Below are 20341 nucleotides of genomic sequence, written 5' to 3'. Positions count from 1 at the left end.
ATGAAAAAGTTTAGATGTTACTTTTAAAAATGCAACTGTTTGGTCGACAACAAACACACCAGATTTACTTAAACAGGATTTCAGCCTTGTGATTGATGTTGTAAATGGAATGGTCAGTGCTTCAGCTGAGGAATTGAACACAGCTGTACTATTACCACCACAGTTACTGTCGGGGTGATTTTAAAAATGAACTTCTCTCTCATGAAGGTCTCGTGAGGATTTACTGAGTGGATTCAGTCTCTGCTTTGTTGTGTGCTTCCAACTGGTGTCACCTTGTTGGAAAATGGGTTTGTTCAATTGTTTGGACCCAATCGTTCCATGTCCGGGAAATCTTCTGTTTTTGGTCTTTGTCAACAAAACAATGCTGCATCTCATTCTCCACAGTTCACTGATATTTATTGACATGCTGCATAGGAGTTCAAAGGTCATAGCCATAGTGCTGTCAACAAAAGAAAATGTTCACTTGTCTTTTGAATTACTGTATAATAATTCTGCAAGAAGTGCTACTGAAAGAAAACTAGAAGAACAGATAGAAGAAGAGACCTTTTTCTTAAGCCTTTACTAAGTGGTATAAAACAGAAAAAGAATGAAACATTTATTTGGGATTTGTAATACTTTTTTGACTCATAAAGTTGAATTTGACGGGAGCACCTACTGACTACCAGTGGAGGAAAGAACGTTTACCAAAATTGATTTAAAACAGTATTCAAAACGTTTAAATAATCTGAACATAACTCCTAATCATAACCGTCACCATCTGCATGCTCCTTTTAAGACTTTTAAGATGTGAACAACATATAATTATGGAGATTGATTCATTCCTTGACATGGTGTCTAAATCTTCAGTCTGTTATTATGAAACCATCAACAGAAAGTGTAGTAGAGAGGTGATTTCTGAGACTTTTAGCTGAAAATAAGTCTGAGTTAATGAATAGTATTTGCAACATTTAAACTAGAGATGGCTGGTCCTTGAAGAATCACTTCTAGATTAGGGTGCTTCTGACCTGCGATTATTTTTGTGGTGAGGCAGAATTTCTCTGACATTTCATTTTACCTTTTATTTCTTTTCTGTTATTCTGTGTATTTTACAGAAGCCCAAGGTTCCTCTCTTTCTTTTCTACACTCCTGTGTCTTTTTTTCTCTCGCCGTCTTTCCTTTCCAGGAATTTTTCATCTTTTTCAATCTTCGCACCTACACCCCCTCCCATCTCATTATCCGACACTTCTCTAACACTTCCTTCTTGCTCTATTTGCCTTGATGGCCACGAGGACACTTTACGCTGTCCTCCTGTCTATCATCAAGGTTAAAAAGGGATGTTTCTCCTCCGGTCAGATTCTGTTTTATTAATTAATTAATTAATTTCAGTTTAATTTCAGCCAATAGCCATTTACTCTACAGATCTTCAGAGCACTCTCTGACATGTCATCTTAAATGCATTGAGAGAATATAGCATTTGTCACTCAGGCTATGTTTTACATGGTGGAGATGATGACTTAAACCAGAAACAAATCATCTCTCCAAATACTTTTGTTGTTACAAGGGTACTGGCATTCAACAAATGAGCCTACACCTTGCCTGCCCTTGGTGCGGTATACAAATGAAAGTCTGCCCTTGATATGACTCATACATGTGTGGTATCATTGATGTCTCAGACAGTTATCAATTTTCCATCTCTGCCCTTCCTAGAAAGACTTTGATCAATTGCTGTGCTGCTGCTAATGTGTCAAAGGACATGGATCAAGCCAACTAGCAGACACTGCTCCTCTGTCTTCTCCCCCTTTTTTTCTTCATCTTCTTTTGAATTTCATACATCCACTTCCTTGTTCCTTGACCAATTGTGTAATGCAGCATACAGGAATGTTCCAAGGCTGGCAGCTCTGACAACCCTGAGTGGAATGCTGAGCTATCAAAGGTTTCAGCTGGCACATCTGAGTGTCACATATTAGTCTTAAATGATGTGAAAACTGTGAAAGCCCTGCCATCATTAGAATTCTTTAGGGAGAAGAAAACTGATCCAGGGACAGAGGGAGAGTGGTAAGTAATAGCAGAATGATCTGAGAGGGCTTGGAGGAGAGGGATGGGGAAAGAGATGGAGAGATATGAGAGAGTGGGGGGAAAAGGGAAAGCGACGTGGAGTGAAAGAGAGCGAACCACTGTTATGGTGGAGTGCATTAACATTCAGCTGACGTGCCATGCTGCCCTCACTGAAGTTTTTTTTACAGCATTATAAGCCCTGTTTATCACCATTTGTTTGTTTCCCAAAACATGAGGGGGCTCGAAGTAAGCAAGGATGAATTACTGACTCTTGGATGGAGCGAGGGAAAGAGAGAAAATCATCAGACATTTTTAGTATCTCCCCCCTCCCCCCCCCCACACACACACATTGTGACTTCAATGAAGAGAACTGGCAGAGTTAGCGTGCAGTTAATTCGTTAATTGGTCTGCCAATTGTCACTTGTATGAATGTATCACGATTTATGTGTATATAAAACACAGGCAACCTTTAAATCTTACGTTTCATACTGTTAACAGACCCCCAATTGTGCTGGATTTAGCTGTAGATACTGGACTCGACAACCTGTGAATGTGTGATAAACAAGTACAATTATGTGCTTAAATGGCCTGCGCAGCTCAGTGTGCTGCTTCCACGTTGGTCTTTCTCTGGTTTGCATTAATCTGAGTGGACAAGTACAGATGTTTTATGCCTGCAGCCCCCATGTTGAACTTTTGAGTAACAGATCTGATATAACCCAGAGACCATGTGTCCATTCTCCTTCTCACCCCCCCGTTACCCTGGTTTTCTCTTTGGTGACTGACAGCGGAGGACACGTGCGGCGGCACCCTCAGGGGCTCCAGCGGGCTCATCTCCAGCTTCGATTTCCCCAGTGGTGACTCCCCTGGCACTGGCGGAGGTGCTGGAGGCTTGGGCAGCAGCGGGGAGTGTAAGTGGACCATACTGGCAGATCCGGGGGACACCATCTCTCTGGTGTTCACAGAATTTCAGATGGAGGAGAAGTCGGATTTTCTGGAAGTAGAGGGATCTGAACTGCCAACCATCTGGTGAGTTAACCTGTGAGGGTGGGAAGTGCATGTATTTCATCAGATGAGCATTCAGGTGTTGCATTCAGAGTTCTACTGTGAGAGCAGGTGTTGGTGTTTGGTTATGAAAAGGTGTTAACAGAAAGGTGTCTTTGATTTGTGTGAGATGAGGTTGAATTTGTAGGGATGCAGGTTTGGTTTCCACAAACGATTGCTGACAGTTTTGTACTTACCTTTCTGCAATAAAATAAATGTTTTTAACTGCTTTAGAAAAACTGTTAAATCACAGCCTACATTCTGTTCAAAAACAGGGCAGCCAAATTGAATGTAGGGCAGAAAATAAGTTAAAAACCCAGAGAGATTATCACTTTTATCCCAGTTAGTTTGTTTTATGAGTCAGTTTTTATGGACAAGTAAGTTAACTTGGTGATAAAGTTTTATTTGTATAGCCCAGTATTACATCAAGTGTTTCAATCGCCTTCTCAGGAGCTCGGCTGCAGTTGCAAACTCAACCCCAACTATCCAAGAACATACGGAAAACCTCCTTCACAAACCTTTTCTTATTAGAAAAGAAAGAAAGAAATGCAAACCGGTTGGAAAGAGGCCATTACAAAAAAGGAAACAGGAATTTGTAATAGTTAGTTTTATAAACCGTAACAATGGCATTTTAACTGACTTATATGATTGCATTTAAATCAATAAGATAATTAGTCAACTTTAAGTATTTTTTTTTAAAATGTAGAGTTTGGAATGTGTTTTGTTCTATTAAAAAAAAAAAAAAAAAAAAAAAAAAAAAAAAAAAAAAAAAAAGCTATGGGCACTGAGAATATAGAAGTTTGAGTCTAGATTTACAGATGGCACGAGAGTTGGCATCTCTGTGTTTATTCCAAAGAGAGGTGGGTTCATTGTAAGAAAAGGCTACACTGCTTAAGGATTTCGCTTTAGTTTGTCTGACAATGAGGCGTCTCCCAGCTAACATCTGAAAGCACACAAAGTGAACAAAGGTTTGTTATGTGTGTGGTTGAGCATTACCGTGTAACGTTTTACTGAAGCAGCACTTTAACATCAGCCACTTGAATTGAAAAAAGCAGATTAGCATGCAAATGTACCCTTAATGAATTTGCATGGACAGTTGTGGGCAGAAAACATTTTAAATTTGCCTTGTGATTCTGACTGAATTAAATCAATTCACAGACTCCCACATGAATTACAAATTACAAATCTTTGTCAGAGTTTGGTTGAAAAAGCTACCTTCAGACCTATACAGTCTTGGTCAAAATTATTGGCACCTGTGAATTTCAAATACATAATTCTGAATATCTTTTGACATGTATGTAAATTAACCAATTATCTATAACCTGATTATTCCAATAACATGTCCACGTTTACTAAACAAAAGAAAAAAAACAAAAGAAAATGTCTATAATGTTGAAATATCACAAACACCAAATGTACCACGGGAACAATTATTGGCAGCCTTCACTAATATTTGTTTTCAGAGACAACAATAATAGCCTCTGAACATTTCTTCTAACAATGTAGAAGCTTCTTGCTGCTAGTTTCTGCCACTTTCCCACTGCTGTGTTCAACCCCTTTTAGGTTTACAGTAGACCTTTTTGTAATGGCATATTTCAGCTCTCCAAATGTTTTCAATGGGATTTAGGTCAAGGCCCAGTTTAAAACAGTCCTTCCTTTTCAACCATTATTTTATCATCCTGGATGTGTGCTTTGGGTCCTTATCCTTCTGAAAGACACAGGACCTTAGCCTCAGACCTAGTTTTCTAACACCATGCAGCACATTTCTCTCTAAAAAGCCTGGTAATCTTCTGATTTCAATGTTTCTTTGATATATTCAGCTACTTCAGTACCAGAGGCTGCAAAGTACCCCACAGAATGACAGAACCTCCATGTTTTACTTTAGGTAGGGTTTTCTTTTGCTTTTGGGCTTCATTTTGTCTCCTGTAAACAAATTGAAGAGCACTACTTTGGTTCCATCCATCAATGGAACATTATCCCAGAGAGGCTATGGCTTATCCATGAAGGTTCCTGCAAACAATAGTCTTTTTGCCTTTTTCTGCCTTTTTTAAATAGTGGTATTCTGTTCCGTTTTGCTTAAGAAACTATTGTTGTTGTTTTGTAAATTTGGACATTTCATAAAATGTTCAGATTTGTTTAGTTTGCATTTATTTCTAAAGATATTCAGAATTCTGTATTTTAAATTCAGGGATGCCAAAAACCCTGACCAGGACTGCTTTTTGCCTTTTGTATGGGCTTCATGTAGAAGTCATTATCACCTGAAACAAGGGAATATGAAATGAGTTTAACCCCCAACCTTTAGACTAAGGTTATCCATCTCCCCTGTGCCCTGTATGAACGGGAGCATCCACCAGGTTTATGTGATTCTGCTGGGCATTAATTATAATTGGCTGAAAGAAGCTATAATCAATCAGCATGCTGGGAGCTTTGTTGTCCCTGAGAGTTGTCGTTGAGTGAGTCAGAGGGAGAGAGAAAAAAAGACACTGTGTCAGTGAGTGACAGAGTCAAAAGCAGAGGTGCAAAAGGAGATTGTGGGGATGACTGCTAAGCATTGTGTGTTGACGTAGCTAAGGAGAGCGTGACAGGGAGCCGGTATAGGCTGACACTGATGTTTTTTTGACAGACCATCAGGTATCCATCCTCTCATAGGCATAAAAACTCAAAATTAACTATTTAACTGAAAGAAACACCCCTCCATTTTAAAGCCTCAGACCCCGAGTGGCAAATGTATTGCGTTATCTTGTGACTTCTGCTTTTCTGGATTGAGATTGATTAATGTTACCGTTATAAAAGAGATGAAAGCAACAAACTTAACAAATGTCTGCATGTGCCATCATTAAAGCAAGGCCTAAAAAACAAGCATACTGAGCAGGTTACTTTAGTACAACTTAAAAAAAAAACATCTATAAAAATATCAAATTAAACACTAATGCAATTAGAACATCCCTAATAGATTTAATTTACATTTAAAATGTAAATAGTATGTTTCAACATTTCTTTTCTTAAACATATCAAACAACTCTAATAAATAACAGGTGAAATACATGAACAATTTAAATTAATTACATTAAACTCTTATCTTTAGACATTAATACCATCAACAACGCACTACATATTTTATACATTCCATTAACCTCTATCAACATCAAAGGTTTTCCATTAATTTCTGACCATTAATTAATTTTAAAGTCCCAACAAATCAGGTAAATTAAGTTTTCGGGTTTAAAATGACACCTATTATGTTTATTTATCTGATAAAGCAGTTTAACAAGCAGTACTTTTATATGTGGGAGTTTTTCTTGCGTGTGTGGTGAGCGGTCACTTGAAGCTCAAGGATGATGCTCTAGGTTGTTCATTTGGTGACATACAATAGTGTGTCATCAAATGTCAGAGGCTGTCAGGCAGAGTTCTCGTTTTAAGCCCTACAATCCAAGTGGGGCCAGAATTTTTCACGCAAGGGCTTCAACTTTTGCAGGTAAACAGACAGACAAGCAAACGAACATGATTCAGAGCGAGTGATTCTCTCGTAAAATTCCTTACCCTCGTTCGCTCTCTTTTTACGAGTGTCTCCGACTGTGGACAAGGCTATTGAACAGCTAAACTTTCGAACATCCCAACATATAGCACCAGCTGCTGCAGAGACAAGCAAACTGTCAATTTCCCCTTGAGGTTTACAGCTGCTTAACAGTGATTGACAGCCTGGAGCCTCAAACTCTGTCAGATTTAACCTCGCCTGTTAGCCTTTTTCACAAAAATGGACATGAAATGTGATCCAACATAACCTGTTATCCTCCTTCAACCTTTGGTGTTTCATATTATTATCAAGTGATGATACATGAGTACAATATGAATGACATTATGAATCCTGAAAATGAGTTGCAAATTAAGAAACCTCATGATCCTTGACAGCAAAATTGACCTCGTGCTGGAGAATAAGAATTGCAAAAATAATAAGGGCGGTACAGTTCACGGAAACATATTTAGTAATCAGGTCAACACATATTTTCCACATATACAAAATTACAGAAAATATGAATGTTAAAATGTGGTAACATCATAAATTACCACATTTTACTTTATACTTTTCTGAAGGTGGATGTAGACATGGTTTTGTAGACCAAAAAACAGTTTTAGATAGATGAAAATCCACAAAATCAAAGATCATAGGGCAAGATATGTTTTGCTGACACCTCTTAGCAGCTTTTATCCTTTTTATCAATTGAAGATTTCTGTCAGATCTCTGCAAATGAGTTTATTGATTCCATCGTCGTCAAGCTGGGGCAGGTTGATGTGGGGCTGCACATCAATCACTGTGAAAATAGACAAAAAAAATATGTTTCGTTTGAGAAAAAACAACACTGCAGTCTGGCCAGGCCAAATAAAAAAAGTTATTTGTTATTCTTCTGACCTTTTAATATGATTGTTTAGCTCTGTTCACAAAGGGCAAAAACAACAAGCTGTAGATTACACGTCAGTCATTATTTCAAATATGGACACAGGGCATGAAACTTGAAAGGCTCTGCGAATATTAGACACTTTTTGCTTACGCAATCTAAAATTTGACCAGGAAATGGTTCGATTTATTCATTCTTTTCTCTCCACCTTATTTTCCACCTCTGCAGTCCTTCAGTTTATTGCAGACTTTTCAGATTTCCCACCGTAACACTGCTTCTGTATGTTGTAAACATTATAAGGAAAGCTGAGAGTTTAGAATTTATTGTTGCTTAGCCAAACAATTTGGCAATATTTTGCTTGGTTCATTGAATGTGAACAATCCTATTCCAACAGAGTGGCTAAATGGTTGTCTGAGAAAGATTACAATATTCAAAGTAGGTTGAGAGCAAAAGGTGCCCTGCAGCTAAATTACCAACTTTGGTTAAATTAACATGTGTATTTGATTAAATTTCTTCTCTCTGGGATTTATTATTGATCTTCCCTGGCAAAATACTGTGAAACCCATCAAAATGTCTCCAAAAGCCATGCTCTACTGCTGTCAGACTGGGAAGAATGCAATATTTAGTGGAGGGAATGTGCATTGACAATTGACTCAGGTATTTCACCAAGGCAATTAGTATAAGTAGCTCCTGGGTATACAGCAACTTGCCCACTGCTCTCAAAAGCCAGTGTACCGGCAGACTGACAGGCACCAGACTGTATAAATTCATCTCCTGAACAGTAAATGATGAGGGAGCAGCAGATTCTTCCTTATCGCATAAAATATTCCTACAATTACTCCGTCTCATCAGATTATATTGAATACGTGTGGGAGGGAAAGTGAAACCTCGCCCAATCTTTTTTTTTTTTTTTAACAAACCTGCATTGATAGGTCATTATCTGTGGAGCACCTACGTAAAACCTGCCTCTCTTTGAAACTGAGGCTGAAATCTCTGGTGTCTACTATCGGTGTGGCCCCAAGGCTACGGTTGGCCACAGTGCCTGCACACAGGGATTCGTTACGTCGGTATTTTGATGAGATTGCCGTGCTCCCTTCAACCTCTCATCCTATCAAATCAGGCACATTTTACTCTGAGAAATTTACAAGAAACATCTACCAATAGTCCTTGAGATGCCCCAAATCAAGGATATGAAGCATGCTAAAAATTGGATGAAACCTAGCACATAAAAAACACTCCACTCGTGCCAAGAAGTAATCTCCAAACAAACATATTGCATATCTATGTAGGAACAAGTACACAGCCTGAGTGAGTCTGCAGAGATAGAATGGCAGTGGATTATGCGAGGAATCCATTTTTTCCCATTGGACTCTCGTCGTTTGTAACTCAGTATGCTCCGGAAGAGATACAATAAGAAAACAGTACAGCACTCTCTTGTTCTTATCTGTTTTAGAGGGACTTGGCAGCCAACTTTCCACAAGTCATTTATTTGTTTCCATGACACTTACATTGATGAGTCCCGGTGACATGCAACAATGAAGCCTTGAATTATTTTCACAACCATCTGGCTGCTCTTGAATGTTTGATCACAAACTGGACATACAAGGACAACTGGAGCCACAAAATAGTGATACTATAATACAGGCCTTTTCTCTTATCAGTCATTGTACATTTTCCCTGACATTATGCCTTGTTACCTTTCTGCTCAGTTACATAAAATATTCAATATGTACCAGGAAAAAAAATCATGAGAAATTTTTGGCAGGCTAGTCATCAATTTCTCAGATAACATCAGATGCTGTAAGTCTTTTTTCTCTGCCGGACTTCAGCCTGTGAGCACTTTGCGTATCTGTACCTATGGAGAGCGGCAGCTGGAAGGAGGGGTGATGGAGTGTATTTCTGCTCTGTCATACTTTTTCTTTTTTACTTTGTACCCGCATTGCTTGATGTAGAAGGGAGATTTTTTGCATTGATGTGAATAAACTCGTTGGGAGTAAGTCCTCTGTAAGGTGACATTAAGCCTTTGTTTACTGTTGATGGCAGATCATGTTTCTCCTCCTCAGCCACACTTTGCCTTTGTCACAACAATAGATTCACCTCCACTGGCCTTAAATTTGCAACATCACTCCCGAGCTGCTTGGAGAATCTATGCAACTTCTGGATGGCTTCAGCTTTATTGTCACAATCCATTTTCTTTTAAACTTCTGCAGGAAATCTTGCGATCAATTGCCGCTTCTACAACAAGAAACAAGGAGGCACTTTCTTCTACTTTTGCTACCTGAAAGTGGCTCTTTTTTTTACTTCTCTTTATGTTGGTGACATTAACAATTTATCAATGACGCAATGAGACAAAAGGTCAACTTTTGTGTGATAATCAATTACCTTGTAACTCAGCCATCATCTCCACTTGTGATGGATATTTTGGATTAAAAACATCAGTACTACAAAATTGCATTTAGTTTGCTTATCAATTAAATATTAAACAGCCTGTCTGGCACAGGTTTTATTATGAAGTAATAAAGCACAAATTTAAACAGCAGACACCAGTGAGGTCGTCAAAATAAGGAGAAATCAAATGTCAAGTAGTCTTATTAACGCATTTTTTTGTATTTATTCAACGACCAAGTGAAAAAGTGTCCTTCGCTTTGTTTCCCTCCGTCATTCTCTTTCTCTAACTGCCACTTTAATTTCTTTAATTTTGCTTTTGTCTCTCTGCCCCTGGTTTCTCTGTTGTAAATGCCAAAGAAATTAACAAACTTGAAACTCGACTACACACACCTTGAGAAACACAATAAAAGGGATGCACATGGGTGGACACATACACTCACACACAGACAGCAGCAAGTTAACCCATTGTTTTTTTTCATATACGGAGCCAATTTGGAAACACAGAGCTGCAATTGTACCATGCTTTTTTTTCCTTTTTTTTTTTTTTCTAGTCTGTCCCAAGCCTCTGTTTAATAGCTACAGTGGCACTGTGCACTATTGACTGTGGTATGACAGGGCGCAGTGTAGGGATTGCACAGCAACAGAAGAAAAACAGAGCTGGTTAGCCAGACAAATGAGAAGGCCCCTGGCAGCTTTAAATCTCTACGATTATGGAGCGTCCCCGATGCCGAGGCCGCACACCGAATAAAACCTCTGATCTAAAAGCAGCTACAGACACTAAGACAGATGTATTCAGAACACACGGAGACTTATCGTCACACTGACACATTTTGACAGGCCATTACTGCACATATGATGACATAAATAAAACACATTTTCTCTCTGTGCCACTTTTTCCTTACACAAACATTTGTACATATGCAAACACAAACATATAGAAGAACCAGCAGGGTCAAATTAAGGAAGTTTTGTGGCAGTTTTTTTTATTTTGAGAACACAATCTTTTTTCCAGAAGCGGCATCATTTTGGAGTCCATCTCTATAGTTGGTGAACTGTATACTCACCTCCTTTATTTCTGGTTTTCTGGTTTTAACTGGTTATCCTTATTTTAATGACCATGGCAACACAAGGATTGCTACAAACTAGATGAAGTTGAATTGCATTTAAAACAGACAACCTGTTTTCTCATATTTTACTTTTTACACTCAGGCTAACTGGAATGAATATTCCAGCACCCATCATCAGCAACAAAAACTGGCTACGGCTGCATTTTGTGACAGAGAGCAACCACCGTCACAAAGGCTTCAGGGCCCAGTATCAAGGTAAGACATGATTACTTCATTTGCACATCATAATAGAGGGCCCCCTACTTGAGCAAAAAGGGATCATCGTAGGAAAAACACACTGTAAACACAAAACATGTTTTTGATCTCTGTTAACTGAATATTAAACAGTTTGATTAATACCCTCTGTAGAGGGCACGAAGGCTGTTTCTGCTTCAAACCATTCACTTCAAAGGACCTTGTTAATCAAATATTTGAACGATAAATACTGTATATTCTTTCCCCCTTAGAAAAACTCAGCTCTGTAGGCTCAATAATCCATTACCCTGACATTGTTCTCTAGCTTGACTTTAAAGTCAGTGTATGTGCTGCATGCACTCAGTCTCAGTCTGGCCCCCAGCCAGATATGAAACTTGCAACTTCACCATAACCAGCTCTATGAAAAGTTTCAGTAACATGCATGTGTGGCAACTCATTGTAAATGAAGACATAAAATCAATTGCACGAAAAAACAAATTTCTCACCTATTGCTGTGTATTTTTCTGCAGTAGTCAAGCGATTTCTATCTATTTTTGTTTATGATGATGGCAGAATGTTGAAAGTAAAGACAAGCATTTAGTGGTTTTATTATGCATATAACAATTATAATCTGTACAGTAAATCGATGCACATTCTAATTGTGTGTGCAACCTCATGAAATAAGCAGCTGATGTACTGTGTAGTACAGAGGACAGGTGTCGTCCCAATGTTTTCAAATTCAAATAGCCCTGTTTTTTGTTTGATGCACCATTTATTGCTCGTGGCTGTTCTGTTGATAATGACAGACACTTGCATCACCTGGCTTTTGTTTGGAGTCTGGCTCCTGCTGTGTTTAATTAGACTTTCTTAAGATAAGTAGCATTGCAGTCCTTGGGCTGCTCTTTGATTCTGCATGGTATTTGCCCTACAAGCTAAAACCATTAAATCTACTCTGACCCTTCAATTTCCATCCACTGTTTAAAATGTCTGACTTACATCAAGAGTCAAACATAAAAAACAAACCTAATTTAGGTTTTCTAAAATTGCCAGGGCAACCCTTAGAAATGCATCAGAGCCGCTGAACTCATTTCTTTTGACAAAAGGATGCACAGCATTAGCGATTGCAGTTTGATGTTCTTCATAAGACCAAGTACTAACCAGAGAAAGAAACACTTGTACTGTATCTTCTCACATCTAATACTGTAACTTCTTTTATCTAATGAACTCTTTCTATTGCTCTCGACCAGTGAAAAGCTCTGGAGAGCTTAAATCCAGAGGGGTAAAATTATTACCGGGAAAGGACAACACTAACAAACTGTCTTTGAGTAAGTCTTTTATTTTTCTTATGCAACTGGTTTCATTGTTTGGATTTTTTTGTTTATGTGGGGCTTGCGTTCGGGTTCTTTGTTTCTTTCTGTCTGTTTTTTTTTTTTTGCTGCATCATTTGGTGAAGGAATCAAGCTACAGTACTAGATTTTGCAGAAGTGCAGTCTCTTTTTCTTTCTGACGACCTATTTCCCCCTCTGTCCCGGACTTCCTGTCCTGACAGAAAGCAACTCCACATGACCAGGCCCAGTTACAGTATATTGCATGTATATTGCAGCAAAATGCTAAATTTGATCAGCTTCAGTCGCACAAAACCCCTTCTGTCTCATCCTATACAATTAGATTGACTTATGTTCATTCATTGTGTGATCTACACTCACAGCAGTAGTCAAGGTTGAGTGACCACTCACTTGGCAGATGATTTGTGTTCACTTCAGAGTGAAGTGAATGCATTTTAATTGCTTGCAGAGCTGTGTCATTAACATAAATGTGGATCACAATTCCCTTTAACTCAACAGTGTGCTAAACATTTGGATGATAACAGGTTGTAATCTTTATTACCTTATGTGTCATAGATTTTACCCTGCATGGAGACATGAATAATGCAGAAGGCTGTAATCTTCCCTGAGACAATACTGTATATCCATTAAAAGACTATGAGGAGATGCTTCATATCCCTTGCAGATTTATTGCATATAATTGAACACTTAACTGCATTATAACCCGCAACAATTAAGTTCAAAGCTGATGAACTTCCTGAAAGAATTTAAAGAAGAAAACACGCGCTGGTGGAGCATCTCACATTAAGACACACGGCCCTCTGTGTGTGTTTGGGGTGATGTCTTATTGCAAATATTACAGCAAATCTTATAACTAATTATGATACTAAATATTTAATGAATGTAATATCCAGTGCATGCGGTCTTTGATTTACAGATCATAATCTGAGGGGAAGATGAGGTTTTTAAAAGTCAGAACACACTCAAACACAATTTATTTTCCTTCTTCTACATTCCTACCAAAGTAAAGGCAAAGCTCGATATACGCCATATCTCTAAGGCTTTATGTAGTGTGCTTACATTATTATTATGCATGGTAAGGCTGTCTGTTGCTGCTCCTACAATTGATAGTTGAAGGTTATTTAATCCTCCAAGTCCCAGTTGGCCCCAGATAGATTTTCCTCTGTTTTGTTTAGCACAGGTAAGAGAGTTGTACTTACCCTTGGCACTCACTCTGATATAACAAAACACAAATGTGAATTCACAACTGCACTGCCAAAAAACAGCCAGTTAAAACTCTCTGACATTTAGAGATGAGGTCAAACTGTCAAATGGCTGACTACATGATTCCTGGAACCAAATTGTGTTACTAAACATAACTGTTGAACACGCAGGGATATATCTACTGTTCAGGGGCTTTTCGTGGCAGTGGATGTTTTCTGAACGTACGCACCTTTGACAATAAAAGTGTCTTTTTCACAGTGTTCTTGCTGCTTTTTTTTCCTGTGTAGTGAATGAAGGAGGAATCAAACAGGTGTCTAATTACTGCCCTGACCCAGGGGAGCCGGAGAATGGCAAACGGGTTGGCTCCGACTTCAGGTGAGTTGGTGCTTCACAGCTCAGGTGAAGGAGCTCAGATTTGTGTAACGGAGAGTTAAGGAGCTGCGAAGTATGCTCTCCAAACAATTTCAATAATATGACGTGTAGCGTGTCATTAGTATTACTGTCACATGCTTTAAGTCAACAACAATGTGTGCACATGATCCAGCTGTGTGTTTATGGAAGCCCGTAGCATTCTTCTCCTTTCTTATATGACTGTCATATATTAGATGTTTGATCTAGTTACCACAGTCTTCTTGGTGATGCTGTGCTTTATAGTCTTTTTCTCTACCATTAAGTAGACATAATATTCCCAGCACAAATAGCATATCATGTCTCTCAGGATCGGAAAAAGTTCAGATTATTTACTTTGATGTAAAGCAGACTTTGATGGTCTTATTTTGTCTTGCAGTGTACATAACATAATACTAGTGCTCATGCAGCTTTATAAATCATTTTTAGTTATAAAATTGAGGCCTCTGGGCTCTGAGAGTTAGTTACCTGCCACCATTAAGTCCACTCTCAGGTCTTTGGACAACTGCCTATATGTTTATTTGTCCATGAACGATGTGAAATAAATAATGAATTTGATATTTCATCAGGAGTCATTTTGGAAGAATTGATTGCTTTTTCAGGCATTAATGACGTTTGTTATCTTCTCAGCATCGGAGCAACTGCTCAATTTACCTGTGATGAAGACCATGTGCTGCAGGGTTCCAAAACGATTTCCTGCCAGCGCGTAGCCGAAGTCTTCGCTGCTTGGAGCGACCACAGACCTGTCTGCAAGGGTGAGTGAGGCTTCTGAAGAACTAATAAAACAGTTTGATTAAGACAGGGCCTCTGGATATACGCTCTATGCAGATAGAGGAAAGTTCATTTTTGTTAATTATGTATGAAACCAGCAGCAGCAGTGCTGCAGCTCTCTACTTTTCTATTCCAAAATGCTGCGCTCGTTTGTCTGTTTCATAATACCTGGAGCACCTTTTAGAATTTGATTAATGGAAATGCTGCTAATAGACCTTCCTTCTACTTGTGCAAACAATATATTACCTTTCAGTAATATTACAATGCAGAAGGTATTACTCTGCCTTCTGAGCATCAGTCCCATAAATATTCATTGAGAATTTTAAAAAGATTTTTAGGCTCTGTAGTGATGGTTTATACTGTGTCCAACATACTGTATATCTATACATCTATATCTATATCTATGTCTATAGAGAGACAGATAGACAAGTAGATATATAAATAGATTATCAGAGATATTTTGAAGTTGTTATTTAACTTAACATGTGCAGTGATGTGCAAAAGTTTTGAGCACTAAGGGCCTGATTTACTAAGATCTCAAATAAAGGGTACTAAATTGCGTGTTTTTTTCCAAAAGTTTTCATTTATTTTGCAACCGTTTTGCGGGTGATTTAATAAGAGTATTTGCGTCACTGATATCAGGTGCAAATCGCTGTATTTAAATGAGGGGTTTGTGTGTGTTAAAGTGATTCCAACAATGGAAAACAGCGATCGCAAAAGGAAATCTGATCCCATTAAAATTAAGAAATATAAAAATAACAAGAACAAAACGCTATATAGGAGATTATCAGCAAGAAAGTCAATGCCGTGGGAAAAACAAAAAGGTGAAAAAAACCCCGCTCGATAATAAAACTTATGCAATATTACAGTAGGGTACAGTACAGTAAGATGCTTCTAACAAACACTTAGCAGCAGGTCCAGATCTTTCTGTGATGGGCAGATGAATTTGTCTCACTCAGTGCCCCACGAGTGCTCGGGAACCTTATGTTCCTGGGAATTCTGCGGGACACATTCAGGACCTGTGACAGCACACCTGAATATCGGGACTGGACGAGATACTGCACAGCGATACGCTGGAATGACCCAGAGGCAGGAAAATGCTGAGTTGTAAGAAGTTTTTTAATTGCTAGTATTACGTGGCTCCTCCTTGTTGTTGGCTATAAATCAACATTCAGTTCATTCAATAACTCAGAAATGTTATCGCTGGACAAACGATATGTCAAAATATTTTTTGACAGCTCAGAAATATTTAAATAGGTGGAAAAACACGTTCTCTATGTATTTTTTGACTTTCTGCGTCTCCTTCTCACCACAATAATACACACACAATCACGTCTCCTATTTCTACTTTCAGGTTTAGTAAATATCCTTGCAGGTGCTACATTTATGTTGCATGTCCTCTCCCAGTATTTTGCACGTTCGTGTCGAAACACCCAATATTACATATGCATTCAGGCAAACGCGTAAAATGGACAACATGTATTAAATTGTACATTTGAAAGATGCAATCCTACCTGCATGTCGTTAGTAGATCTGCTTGGACATTATTTTGAGTGGGTGATGTGTAGCTGGCACGTGATGTTATACACGCAAGCCTTTAGTAAATCAGGCCCTAAAAGTACAGTGAGGATTTTTTTTTTAATTTTTTTTATATTTGATTGATCCGGTAACGTCACACAAAGTATGGTACACAGAATGAAAGAAAGCTTAGTCAGATCGATATTTAAAACGGAACTGAATACACTTGTGTACAGATCCTCAAAGTACTTGGCATGCTGGTTGTTCTTGGACAACTTTATGAACTGGAAGATTGAAAGATAAAACTTTCCTTTTTGTATGTGTTTGACCACACAGTGTTAACCGTAAGTCAAGCAAAGTAAGAGATTCCTCAGTGTGCTGTATTGACCAAGAAAGCGGAGTTTTCCTGAGGTTTCCTGTTTGCAGAGCTGTGCCGGCAGTGCCTACATGTACCAGGATGCATTGCTCTTGAGCTTCTGACACCTAATCCCCAAATCCTTATGTTGCATTCGCCAAGTCTCTCCCTTGTAACACCCATTAAAAAAAACAATAAGCAGCCAGATGATATTGTTTGCAGAGAACAAAAGCTAGAAAAGAAGGTGCATATTCATTAGGAAACTACTAGTACTGATTAGACATGGGCGGTATCTAAAAAAAAAAACTGGCATTTGACATTGTCTACTGTGATCCATTGCAATGGACGATTTTTTTTAATTTTTATTAAAATGATTAAATTATTAAAATGTTGGCTTCTTTGTCAGTTTCCATACACATTGGTAATTTCTTAACACATTGTTTAAATGAATCAAGATTCAAACAGTTTCCTGCTTCATAATCCTTGGCTGTCTGAAGAGTTCCGAGACACCTTAATGCTCCTGGAAATATATTACAATTCGTTCAGGTCACTACAATCAGCTAAATATATTGAGACGGAATGTGGCAACTCTGCTTTGCCAGAAGGACTGCATCATTTATTTTTTATTACAAAATGTGGATGATAATGTGTTGCATTCACAGTTTACACTGCTCCCCCAGCTGTGCCCTGATCTGCACACAGATGTCAGTCTGCTCTGACAGCAGCCAGACCGCCGCTCCTTCACTCTAGCTCGCTTTCTCTGTGTCTGGTTAACAGGGCACTCTCTACAGGGGTGATTTAAAGTGAACTTATGACGCTCATCACTCTAACCCAGAACATAGCATCAGTTGACGAAAATATCATCTGCCCTGTTGATCCTGCTGATTTCGGTTGTCTTTTCCAGTTTATTGTTGATATCCTAAAGAAGGTTTCCTCACCTCTTTCCAAGAGACGCATAAAACTTTCATGCTTTTTAACACACACGCATCTCTCTTAGATGGCGTCAGCAACAGCATTGAGCAAAAACTGCCCACGCTGAAATTCATTGCAGCAGAATTATTCAGTTTCTGTTGGCATTGGAGGGCAATATGAGCAGTGGCCCCACCAGTCACTGTTCACTCCGAGCAGCTTATTTTCTGGATGGTCCCCACCAGCCATATCCTCTTGCACGTCTAATGCAACCACAGCGTCGTCCTTTCTCTGCTGAATTTCTTTAGCCTTATATTCTAGCTTGAATAAATGCAGCTGATTATCCGAGTCAGCTAAAATACTGCAAAATGCATCCTCATCCGTTCTTCATAACCTTCTGTTTGTTTGGGGTCGTTGTCTTACTAATCAGACACCTCCCTGAATTTAAATTTTAAAGTGTCTAAAACTTTGCACCGTACTTTATATCTTGTGTGTCCTCACATTTCTCCTGTACTGTTGCAGTGAAAACTTGTGGGTCGAATCTACAGGGACCCTCTGGGACTTTTACATCCCCTAACTTCCCTATTCAATATGAGAGTAACTCCCAGTGTGTGTGGATCATCACTGCCAGCGATCCGAACAAGGTAGGAAAAAACTTATCCTCAGTTTTTAGTTAGTATTCTTACTCTTGGACTTTTCAATGAAAACCAACGGCTACTGTTGTCATGAGAGAATCCAATAATACCAGGCCTTAAAATCCCGACTTATTTTTTATATTTTTATTTGTCTAAATTGAGAAGTTAAATGCAAATGCATTCTACAAAATACTCAGTTATAGTCATATTTACAATGTAAGTTGTGCGTTACCAATTCATTTCTGTATTGCAACATTATTAGAGCAGTTGTTTCCAAAATATACATGCCAGTTACTGAAGATACAGATTAGAGGCCCAGTGATTACTGTTATAGTAGATGAACACAATGAGAGACATTTTTTTGTGTAGTTCCATTACTACCTGCAGTCCCAGATAGTAATATAAATACTTGGCTACCTTTCGCAATATGTACCTCTGAGTCGTCTCTTTGCACTGCACAGGGTGTTTTTTTTTAACAGTTTTTTAACAATAGCTTTTATCTTCTTGATTAATTTATTGAAGAACTCCCAGAACAGGTTTACAGAAGACCATGAGTAACATGGTGTAACGTCTCGTGCGTTGTTCATCAACAAGTCTCTCATTAGTTATGCAATAAGCACAAATGGGCATTTCTTTTCTGTTCCCACAGCGAGGGTACCCTCACCTTTTTACATCAGAAAATTATCTCTGCAGTGTAGAGCAATTGGTGTTTCCTTCCTGTTATGTATTCAAATGTTTTCCGAGGGTTTCCCAAGGTAGGAAAAGGTTACATAGAATATGCATGTATTTTGACTTAAGTTCATTGTTGCTTTGCTTATTAGTGGTCAGAACTGCAGTGGATAGCCTTTCAGTTCTCACCAGACTACCAGTTTGACCGAGGCTTTTGGCAATTTAGCGATTCACTTCATTCTTGTGGGGTAACAGAAATGGTGAGAAATAATGATTGAATGAGACCTGCTATTCCCTGCAGTGAAGAGGTCAAAGCTGTTTTCCTAATGGTTGTTACTGTTGTCCTATGTAAATTTGTCACTATATTGGTATTCTGTCCAGCGAGTTATATACATGGGGGTGTCAGTTATTCTGCTAATAACCAGTAACTGACCAACTAAACCTCATTCAGAACTCACTAAGACTGGCAAGTGCAGTAGCCTTGTGCCACTGTGCACTCTCTGAGGCAAACAAGCCTCTGACTTGGCACTAAAACTTGGTCCATTAGTGTTATTATGGTAATTATGCTTATGTGTGCATTGTAATGAGACTGTTATACATGGATGTTGTGCAGGCGTTGTCCTCCCCATCGCCAGAAAAAAAAGCAGGAAAGCTAAAGATGAGCAGGCAGCCATCATATGTTTGTTATCAAGAGATGTGACACAAGTGTCATTACAACATCTTTCCTTTCATCGCTAATCCATGCAGACAAAATGCAGGCTGTGATAATGTGGCATCATTGTGCAACGGCTCTGCAGCCGACTCCGTTTTACATGATTATTATTAGAGTCAGCAGCTGTTGCCAGTTTAAATGTCATCTTTTGTGATGTTATGTACATTTGTTAATGGGGAAAAAAATATACCAATGACAGCCAACAAAGATATCTCAAGGGTAAATGTGGATAGGCAATTACTATTTTTGGACTTGGAAATTTGCCTCGCTGTGATTGGCTCTTAGAATTGGATTTGTGCTCTAAAGTAATGTGAAGCAATGCTGCTGTCAGATTCTGTATTGCTTTGAAGGATGTTTGCGGTGTCCTTTGTGGGGATGCACGGCATGGACATGCACTCTGTTAAAGCTTTATTCTATGAACAGTCGAAAATTTGATGCGAGTTGAGTTTTATTTTTGCTCTCAATTTTCTCTTGATGCCATTGTTGATTTAAGTTTTAGGGTTAGATTCTGCATAATTCATCAAGAGTACTAGAACATAGGCTATATTATGCAGCTATCTGAATCATAAGATACGGAGAAGTCTTTGGCTTTTAAAGCATGGCTTGATCAAACATGTTGCTGTCTGCCTTATGACATTACATAGACTTTTTCTGTGT

General features: G+C 38.6%; 1 protein-coding gene across 3 annotated transcripts in view; it reads left to right on the top strand.

The window, feature by feature from the left end:
• The window catches only part of LOC138194477 (CUB and sushi domain-containing protein 3-like), a 229342-nt gene that overhangs the window by 52565 nt on the left and 156436 nt on the right, over window positions 1-20341 (top strand). For all 3 annotated transcript variants that reach the window (XM_069143245.1, XM_069143246.1, XM_069143244.1), the window contains exons 5-10: window positions 2820-3060; window positions 11067-11179; window positions 12406-12483; window positions 13995-14082; window positions 14746-14870; window positions 18191-18312. In XM_069143245.1, coding sequence (XP_068999346.1) covers window positions 2820-3060; window positions 11067-11179; window positions 12406-12483; window positions 13995-14082; window positions 14746-14870; window positions 18191-18312 — 767 coding nt within the window. The remainder of the gene's footprint in view (window positions 1-2819; window positions 3061-11066; window positions 11180-12405; window positions 12484-13994; window positions 14083-14745; window positions 14871-18190; window positions 18313-20341) is intronic.

Source organism: Embiotoca jacksoni, unplaced genomic scaffold (assembly GCF_022577435.1).
Source record: "Embiotoca jacksoni isolate LCO1_2020_lvr unplaced genomic scaffold, fEmbJac1.0.p SCAF_11, whole genome shotgun sequence".
Lineage (NCBI taxonomy): Eukaryota > Metazoa > Chordata > Actinopteri > Embiotocidae > Embiotoca > Embiotoca jacksoni.
Note: the sequence above shows the minus strand (reverse complement) of the source record. Positions and strands in the feature narration are given on the sequence as shown.